Here is a 10,975-nt window from a genome sequence, read left to right on the forward strand (position 1 = left end):
TTCAGAAATTGATAGAATAGCAACATTTACTTCAATCCGTTAATATTCTAAAAACAGCTTGTAACATCGCTATATCAAGGGTCTCTTCAACATCTTCCTTGAATAGCATTTCAAACGATTAAGTTTTGCGATTTCACCGAACAACTTTTAAAGGATTCCATGAAAATAATAAAGCCACCGTTAATATTATTTCGTGTTTCTTCTTCTCAGAACATCAACCTAGCAAAATAAATTCATTAATTGAATTAAATATTCCCTGCAACTGTTTTTCATAATCGGTCAAAGAAAACATTATTCACCATTCATGCAATTAAAGTAATGCGAAGGATAAGCTCACATGTAGTCACCGACTTATCAACAAGTCTCAAGATTAAGAGATATCTATCAAAACTTCATAACGCAATCATCGAATAGATAAAAATAATGAGTGAAACATATATAAACGATTTTCACTGATAATACTCATTAGTGGACAAAACACTGGTAACCTAATCCACTTTTCCGTGCAGTCAAAATACGCGATCCGTTTTATTATTTTTTTGTGACAAAAGGTGCGTTATTTTAGCAAGATGACGGATATCTATAGCAATACTAGAGTGAGTAGTCGTGTGGAGCGTCTGCGCAAGGTGGCAGCGGAACGGTACAGCATCAAGGAAAAAGACACCCACATTGGCCACGTCATCCTGGAATCTATGTTGGATAACCCTGACATGATCTGCCAAGTAAGTTATGTTTATGTCTTTAAAAAAACGAGTTTGTTTCAATATATTTATATTACTTTTCATCATCATCTGCCGAGCCTTGTCCCTTTAAATGTTGTAAAATTTACGTTCGATATTTCAAAATCTGATTTAAAAAAAAGTATCACAAAAATATAAAGCCCATTCAACTTTTAAGTCAATTTACAGACCACAAGTAGGACCTGTAGACCTGACCTGACATACGTCTTCTCAGAATTCGATTAAATTTTGGTCAAAATACGGTTCAAACCATGTGTTCCGATAAACTAACCGCGAATACCCCAAGTACTTACTTCTAAAACCAACTGAATAATAAATCGAATTACGTCCGATACTTTTATTATGAATACAAAAATCACGAAGCTCATAGTTGGAAGTTACAGGTGAAAATTTTAAAAGAAAACTAATAAGGCGAAAGCAAACTGCGGTAAAACTGAAATAACTCAGTACCGAATACGTGTTCGCGTACGTAGTTTACACTGCCACGACTCTCACGTAGTAAGAGAACTATTTGTTCATTTGACCTAGTACTACGAATGTTCCAAGATAAACTGCTGCCAGCTACTATCGATCCTTTAAATAAGTGTTTATTTTTAAAATTGTTTTGTCTGTTACAACTTTGTAGCTGATTCTATCATCATTGCGTTTTGGAAGTCACATGAAAATACGTACTTTTGTAAATATGAAAAAATACATTAGGTACATCAATAAACTTAACTGAAGTTTGGGCAGCCACAAAAAAATTCAAAACTAACGCTAAAATATTAGGTTTAATAATCACGGATATTTCCAAATAGATATAGTAATATCACGCACATATTTAAAAGGATGTAGGTACACAGATTAACACATCCTTCTTGTAAACAGATATGAACCGATTATTTAAACCAAATTACGAAATTACTAATCGAACCAATTATGAAATCAGAAAATTAAAACTTGAAAGTCATACCTATACGAGTAGGAACATAATTTTGATAACGAAGACTCCTCGTACTTGTTAAAACAATAAATCCTAATAAAGGAAATTATTCTTACAAGCTGCACAAACCAAACTTTAATAACAAAATATTTAATTTCCGACTTCAAGTCGAAGGCAAATTTTATTTTGGCAATCAAAACAATGAAAAAACTCTAATCAAAATTTAATGAAGATTTATTTTATGAGCCAAGATCTAACAAACTCAATTATAGCCTAATTATTCTTTAGCAATTTAATTGTATTTTTATTTGTGTTCCGCTTTTATAGAAACGTTTTCGAACGCGTTTTTACTTATGTCGATAAACTATTGCTAACGGGAAACTATTTTTTCCATTATTAACACTCAGTCGAAGTCAGTGACAAAGGTGAATTCACCTGTAATAAATAAAAAAATGATGTGAAATATTTGTTCAATGCTTTATTGAAGTTAATGCAATACACACCATAATTCTCATACATTTATTTATTTATTTATTTAATAGTTTATGTACACACACAGAATACTGACAAGAAAAAAATAATAGATACATAGTACATAGGCACAGCTTATTTCATAGGAAATCTCTTCCAGCAGGCCCATTATGGGAGTTAGAATATGGGAATTAGAGTTAGAATAAGAAGAGATGCAGATAATGTTTAAAAAGAAAAGAAGATTTAACTAAAATTAGTTCTACATTAAGTTCATCACCGATATATTTTTTTACATTCTATTCTATACTTAAATAACTCTTCAATAAATCTATCATGGATGATTCCAGATTGACTTCGCGACCGGCCAGCAAGAGACGAACAAATCCGTAGCAAAGCGTATGTGCTGCCTCGCCAGCGCCATGATGAAGGCAGGCTTGAAGCCAGGAGACCCCGCCATTGTCATGGGACCCAACCACATGGACCTATGTATCCCCTACTTCGCCTGTCACTTGGGTGGCTACCCAATGTGCGGTATCGATCCTAGCATTGGAAAAAGTAAGTCAATTGCTTAGTAGCACCTGACTTCGATTACTAAGTAAAATGAAAATTTTCTTTCGGTCTGAATTTGTATCTTACCTACATTTAAATATATTTATTTTTGATTGAAAATAGGTGTAAGCTTCAATGAAATTAACCACATCAATTAATAATCCAATTATCTTTGCTTGCAGATGATTTGATCAGTTTATTCCCCTACATCTCCCCGAAGATCATTTTCTGCCAGAAAGCTTGTGAAGAAAAGGTCAACGCGGCATTAAGAGAGAACAAACTAAAGGCCAAAATTGTGTTTTTCGACGACAAAACAGCTGACATTGATGCTTTCGTCAAGATGTATACCGGCACCAAAGTTAATTTTAGGTAAAGAATCATTAACACTCATTTTGTTAAAATATGGTATGGCTTGGGTAAAACACCTGCATACAATAACTAATTAAAATACCGTACGTTACGTTAAACCTGCAAGTTTATCCATTAATGATTAGATTAACACGAAATAATCGCTCCAAAATAACAACACATCCTTAAGAGAACGATAAAAATTAAGTACTTATTCTCACTAGTCATTCGCACTATTTAACTTATCGAACTTGTTAGTCTTCTTTTACCACATACACGGTTTATAAATAAATTGACCATTTTAACGTATGTGATATTTATAGGCCAGCTGAATTCGACCACTCCACTACAATTGCATGGCTGATGCTGACCAGTGGCACGACCGGCCGCCCCAAAGTGGCTGTCATACCGTTCGACACATTACTCAACGGAATTATTAATTGGTGGTAAGTAAACTATAAATAAAGAATGATTCACAACATTCAGCTCTACTATTTTAAGACATTATAACACCTGCAATAAAAAGCAATAAAAAGGTATTCCTCGATTTGTTAATGACATCATTATGAATGTATATTGTGACATAGTAATCTTATCTTTGCATAATACGTAGTTTGTTTTTAAACCTGAAATACAGCTGATATAGCAACTGTAATAAAACGATAATAAATTAAAATCACAATCCTCGGCTTTGTCACTTGGCTAGCCGATAGTTTGGGCGAGTCGGATTATAACCGTCGACGGCATTAGCGATTGAATCATTAATTTGCCAAACAATCATAATTCAAAGTATCAGAATAACAATATTAATGGAGACAGTTTGCTTTGATTATCCCAATTCCTCTATTAAGGGAATTGACATATCTTCATGTTTTTCTCATACAGTAAGCATCTCTATATTTTCATTTGTTCTTTTTGCGACTAATATGAGATAACATTCTACATCCGAACAGTGCATTGCACAAAATACATTATTTCATTTAAATATTGAAGCAAGTGCTAGTGACTTTTGCTATCTTATTAATGTATTCTACACCAAGCTGGTATAAGGCTGCGGTCTTACATTAGTTTAATACATAAATCAATTAAACCGATCAATTAATTATGAGCATATGCCCTCGGAACTTTGTTACAGCAAACATGCTCCAAAACTTACTGCAAGTTTACTTAGTTTGTAACATCGCATATCGGTAAATAATAAATTAATAGTATTAGTTGAAGTTAATGTCCAAAACTTAAGTCTTGCTGGGGCTCACCGCACCGTTCAAACATTTAAAGCAGCGATTTTACTGCAATAACTAAATCATGGCTTTCGAACTTTCGACATACGAAAGTTTTACATAGTAACGTAAAATAGTTTCTCTCATAAAAAGCCAAATATCTGTGTAACGTCAGCTAAATCTGGAAAAAATCTCACTCAAAGATTTAGAGATGTCATTCCATAAATTGCACATCATAATGAGCCTCTTTTTTGTTGCGCAGGTCACCATTCCCGGATAGTGTGGACACCATCTTAGCCATGGCGACATTACAATGGGTGTCGTCACTCATATACTTCATGTCTGGCCCCCTGAAGGGTGCCACCAGGGTACAGTCGTCTGAGCCACTGACACCAATGAAGCTTGTCACCCTTATCAATCAATACCGGGTAATTATGATAAAAAACATTAACCGATAACAACTAGATGTTATTTATAAGCACTGATAACCGATAGCATTGCTACTGTGATTTATACCTACTTGATATTAAAATAATTGTATCTTTCAGCCCGTCACCACGGCATTCACGCCATACATATTGGGACATTTCCTGAACGCGGCTGAAAAAACCTGTGACTTATCGAGTTTCAAATACATTCTTATTGGCGGCAGCGCAATCGAGAAGCCATTACTGGACAGATTTAGAGTAAGTATCGGAGCTCACATAATATATCCGATAGAGGTCCATCGTGGACTGTAAAAGAAAAATCGTTGTTCTTATTGACCTAATTTCATAAACTAAAGCTCCCAGCTTTATATTTTCCAAAGAGAAATATTCTGAATTCGTTGAGATATTGTTAGCTAGCAACATCTCAATGGATTCCAAATAAGTTTTATCTTGGGGAAACGGAATATTATCAGTGGGGAATGGTGGTTATATGCTGTAATATACTTACACATACATGCTATATAGTTTCAGCAACTCTATATTTCACTATATTGTTTGTTTGTTGTTTTATTAAAAGCGTACCTTTTTGTTACAGAGTGTATGCAGCGCATTCATGTACTTAGCGTACGGTATGACCGAGCTGTTGGTACCTATCTTTGACTTTGATAACGACACGCCATTCGGCTCCAGTGGAAAGCCGCAATCTCAATATGAGTTCAAGGTACGTACCTACATTTAAATAAAGATAAAATATGATGGTTACTAAGCAAAATACACTTTTTCGGGAAATTGTTAATCTTCTCGTACAATCATGTGATTGATTGGCATGATTGATTACTTTGGAATAAACAGTAGAATTATAAGTAATGAGAGAGGCAGCAGGTGTAACAGTGACTGTTGACAACTTATCAATTATTGGCTTTGTTAATAATCAATCATTTATTTGCAGCTCATGGGTGACGATGGCGTTCCTTTAGAAGGTAGTCACAAAACTGGTGAACTATGGGTCAAGGGTGACTCATTCTTTAAGGTAATTATTTCAATCAATATTTCAAAATTATATAAACATTATTGTGGGTCTTAGCATTCCACGCAAAAACATACATCGCGACCCATTCGTGCTCGAGTAACAAAATATTTTAATCAATACCTTCTGAACGGGGAATGGTTGAAAATGATTTTCAGAAATTCAATCCCCGAAAAGGTAAACCGTTAGTTAAGCCGTGGCCCACGGATGATAATGCCCTAAGGATGAACACACATTCATAATTTACCTGCGCTAATACCGATTCGGTCCCGTCCCGACTTACACGGTTACTCAATAAAATATCCTGAATATTATATCAGCCGTTTCAGTTTCTAGTTTACAAGTTATAGAAAATTGCACAATATACTCCCCTTCACAGTAACAGTAATTAGTCTGAAAACATTGATGATCCAATGAACCAATGAACCTCACTTGTTTGTCCTGGAATTTTTCACATAAAATATGCCATATAAGTAACTCACAACATATTGCCACCGAACACAAATTATAATTGATATTATTTCCAGGGTTATCTAAACAATCCCGAGGAAACGAAGACCATACTCACAGATGACGGATGGTTCAAGACAGGCGACATGTTCTACAGGGACGACCAAGATTATTACTACTTCGTTGAGCGCAAGAGACTTTTAATTAAGCACTACGGTTTTCTGGTAAGCAAAAATCATTTATATTTTTAATTAGAATCTACCCTAACTAGCTACTTAATTACATTTTCTAATGAAAAGCTTCAATGTTTGTCTAGAAGTTCAAGTGATGAATAAAATGCACAAAGGATGCAGTGACCATGAAAACGACAATGCAATCAAATCATACTAAAAGTTTTCTTTGAAATACCGCTGGTAGCAAATGTCTGAATATAATGTAAGGCGAATACTCAGTCAGCGTAAACTTAGCTTGACTTATTTCTCTCACGCTCTGATTCATTCTAGCAGAGCAGTGTCTCGAGTCGCTTGATATGCGACAAGAGAAAACTAAGTCTTATTTCACAAGAAAAATATCTACCAAATCCCCCTGCAGTTTGACGTCTCCATTTCATGAAAACATTTCACAACGCTTCATGTTTTCAAACAATATTAATATCGTCGCCTTTTCTCTTAACTGATGTTAAAAATGATACGATTCATTTTCAAAGGACGCTTTCACATGAACAGTTCCATTTATTTTTGAAACCGTGTAAACTCAGCCACTCAAAAGTGGTTACAATAATATAATTATTATCAAAGGTTTCAAGCCGCAGTCATTCTTGCAGATAAATTAATTTTGTGTAGCCAAGTATTTTATGAATGTTCTTATTACAGCCTTTATAAATATTTGTAATTTTTTCTTGATCCTTTGAAGTTCGCTTTTAATTTCGTAACTTGGTTTCTAAGTATAGACTCATTTTAGACATGAGAATGTTTAATATAATTTTATATGTTGTTCTCAGATTTCACCCCTACAAATCGAAGAGATCATCAAGCGTCACCCTGCAGTGTTGGACGCGTGCGTGGTGAGCGAGCCACACATGGATTGCCAAGAACTGCCACTCATCGCACTGCAGAGGAGGAATGGAGACAAAGTAGACCCACAAGAGATCTTCGACTTAATAAGAAGTACGTATTATACACTTATAGTCATAAAACATTTATACAATCCATACATACAAACTGAATTTGTACCTACATAAGAACACTCGTGCAAAAATAAAAATGTAACCCGAAAACAACAACGTACTCCGAACATATTAAAGTCATTAGCATATATATCTTTCCTTATGTAAATCAGATAAAGTGGACAAACAAAAATCTGTACATTCTCGAAAATATATTTCTGATAGTCATTGAATCAATGCAGTGATTATTTTGTCATGATAAACATCGGAAACATTTGATTTAATGCCATAATCGAATAATATCACAATCTTTATCGGTTAATACCTAATAAATATAACTATTTCCAACCACGTATGTCCAGTGTCCGTGATTAGATAAATTTGTAGGTAATAGTGACATACAATTAATAAATACCACATGACCTATTTATAATGAAGGTTTTATATTCATTCATGTAACAAATATTTCCTTAGCAAATTCTGATTATTTGGAATTTTGTATTTGTGTAGCAGTACTTCACGACTTTTTCGAATACACTAATTCAAAAAATAACATGCCAAAATGCGAAGTAAACACAAATTCAAATATTTTGTTTTGAAACAGCAATCATAAATCCGTATTTCATTTGATGGTTCAAGAAAACTCATATCGCATGTCATAATTACTTGTGTAACAGTTGGCCCGTACATCGCAGTAATAACATTCATTTATATAAAATAACGTACAACTGTGGCCAACGAATTCATTTCATTCTTAGTAACGATATCAAAGCAGAAATATAGGTAATCTGTTTGCTCGCAGTCAGCGCTTTGACTCAGTACGTAGCAATTTAGAAATTACAAAAACCCTTGCATTCGCAGAATAAAATCGGTCTTATTAAAATTAATTTTAGTACATAATATATTCCTCGGGATATGCAGAATCTTTTCATGCATTAGCAAATTGAGACGAACTGTACCTAAGCATAATCAACTCTGAACTAAGTATATGTAGAGAAACATTGGAACGTTTAATCAAATACTAAATGAAAGATTAATGTTGTTTTTCAGTTACTTGCCAGTGTTATATATACAATAATCACAACTGTGTAAGAAAAACATTTAATCTGAGGCTAAATCATAAAAAGTTGTCTGTCTATAGCAAATTGACAAATCTAATTCAGTATCTATTCTTAATTATAAATCTAGATTCCCCGTGATTAAACCGATAATATAATGGAATAAAAATAAGCTAACTCAAACGTATGAATAACATAAAAAGCGAGGAATATGATGGAGGTCGGATTTTTCTTAAGCCTTGAGGCTTGGCATTTGAGATAAAAATTATAAATTCCCTTTGGTGGTATTAATTAATTTACTTTATTTCTATGAAATATCAAATCAAAATCTTTCAAGATAAAGTCAAACACTGAGCGTAATTATGCCAATCTCATCTACCGTTGTTTAACTGGCGTTAGATCAGCGTAATTTATTACTTAGACAGAGCTTCGAGTGTCAATCATAGTAGTAAATCCTTGACCGATATCAATGTATCTCCGTCGCCCGTAGTTCGTATTCAGCGTCGCAGGTGGCACAATCTATAGCCGTTCACGAGATTACACATGTTCCAAAGGACAATGGGCACTTTGTATGAGATTTGGTACCCGCTCCAACAGTAACGTATGATATATCATTAGAAAGGTATTTACGTGAAGAATAATAAAAACTATGGGGCTTGCCTCAATTAGCTGTCCGATCCGAGTAACGATAAAAATTGAATCTACATAGAAACAAGTATGTCATCCATATATGCAAATTCATGAAGAGGAATATGTCGTCAGTGTAATAATTTTAAACTCAGTTAATAGACATCTTACATTGTTTGAGATACACTCTATTATAATCTAAAGGTTGTAATAGTCTATGGAGTCATACTACGGAAACACAATCGTCATCTGATTTGACAAAAGTTCAAAACATTTCTATTCATCTTTTTTGAAGAATAAATTCATCAATACCTCAGCACCTCTTGGGGAGCAAGATTAAGTCGTAATATGTACTATGTTAACATCGTCTCCTGACTTAACAACCTTAATTGATTGTAAATACTGAAAGACTTTTATCAAATACATAAGCTAGTTCTGCGTGAACTGCAAAGGTTTGCACAGTCTTTTTTTAGTCGGTAGGCAAACATTCTAAGAAGGCCAAATTCCTGTTTTTTTGTTACTTTACCAGTTTTTATTCAATACAGTTGGATTTAAGAACTACATCTACGTTGATGATTTATGAACATTACACATTCTATTAGTCGATGTCACGCGAAATGGACAAGGATTTGGGACTAGTCGTCATAGTAAACATTTTTTGCCTTGCCAAGACCTACGCAATGGTACTAGAATCAACACTGTTGGACAGGGTACCAAAACGCCCATCGTCCTTTATTACCGCCCCTAGCCTCATAAGTAAATAGCCTGATTCTAACTCAATTGCTTTCTTATTGTTTTCAGAAAACATGGAAGGGAAGCAAATAAGCGGCGGTCTCTTCTTCGTAGAGGGATTACCCATCACGCCTTCCGGCAAAGTACATCGGGCAAAAGTAAAGGAGATGGCAGAAGCAGCGCAAAAAATCTTCGTCTGGTGAGCTAGATAAAGTGCCAGTGTTCGATTTCATCAATAATAGTGGGTACTTGAATTACGTATGAGGATCTAAGTGCTCTGAACGAGTTGGTGTTGAGAATTCTCAGTTCAAAAATATAGGACATTATTTATTAGGTTGTATGAAATTGTGTTTAGTGGAACCTTACAAAAAAAGTAAGATATATTTATACGGTTCCAAAACATCTGAAATGTAGATAGTACAAAATTTTAAAACAAATTGTATAGAAATTGCTTACGGAATTAAATAGGTACTTTCAAGTATTAGGCACTATAATGGGTTGTTTATACTCAATAATGTTGTATATTATTTATTGTGTTAATTACAAGTGTGTGATAAAGACACACACAATGTATTGTTACAAAATTCGAAACAATTATAACTCAAATTGTGTCATACCATTGTTTAGATGTAAGCTTAGGAAAATATTATTAGGCTATAAATTAATTAGTACTATTATTGTATTGTGATGAAGGGAAATGAGATTTGATTTATGAAATTAATAAGTTTATCAAATAAATTATTTTCACCTACACGCTGTGTGTGTTTTGTTATTGTTTTTACACATTTGGGTTTAAATACCAATAACATGATATTTGCTCAAAGGATTATTTATAACTGAGTTATTATGAATTAAAACTTTAAAAGGTCATCTGATCAAAAACTTGTGTTTGCATTATTTTGCGAATTTACGAAGTGCCAAACTCGCAAATAAGTTTTGCCTAACCCGTTGTTCGGAATCGGATTATCGAAGCCAGTACGACTGTTTGTTATAATCAGCAGTTTCTGACTTATCGTAAATACACCTGAGGTTCTAGTTGTTTGCGAGTTCAGTATTCAAACTTTCACGATTCAAAAGTGAGGTACCTACAGCAGCGCAGAAGTTAAACTCCTTAATACAAATACGGTTTTACATAACACTAGAGTCATGAAAGTGAAGACTTAAGCGATTCCCTTTGATATTCCGACGCTCTTAAAAAAATACCAAGATAAAACGGTTCGCAGTGATACCTATCACCA

The 10,975-nt window shown here is 34.0% G+C and overlaps 1 protein-coding gene across 1 annotated transcript; it reads left to right on the plus strand.

Moving 5' to 3' along the window:
• The first annotated feature begins 464 nt into the window (after nucleotides 1-464).
• On the plus strand, nucleotides 465-10,488 carry LOC124630377 (luciferin 4-monooxygenase-like). The gene is made up of 11 exons (XM_047164256.1): nucleotides 465-722; nucleotides 2,481-2,688; nucleotides 2,865-3,051; nucleotides 3,354-3,476; nucleotides 4,513-4,678; nucleotides 4,799-4,936; nucleotides 5,274-5,399; nucleotides 5,628-5,708; nucleotides 6,233-6,379; nucleotides 7,156-7,321; nucleotides 9,807-10,488. Exons 1-11 carry the CDS (start codon nucleotides 570-572, stop codon nucleotides 9,938-9,940), a joined length of 1,629 nt encoding a protein of 542 aa, XP_047020212.1. The 5' UTR covers nucleotides 465-569; the 3' UTR covers nucleotides 9,941-10,488.
• Nucleotides 10,489-10,975: the final 487 nt, after the last annotated feature.

The sequence above is a fragment of the Helicoverpa zea genome, chromosome 5, assembly GCF_022581195.2.
Source record: "Helicoverpa zea isolate HzStark_Cry1AcR chromosome 5, ilHelZeax1.1, whole genome shotgun sequence".
Lineage (NCBI taxonomy): Eukaryota > Metazoa > Arthropoda > Insecta > Lepidoptera > Noctuidae > Helicoverpa > Helicoverpa zea.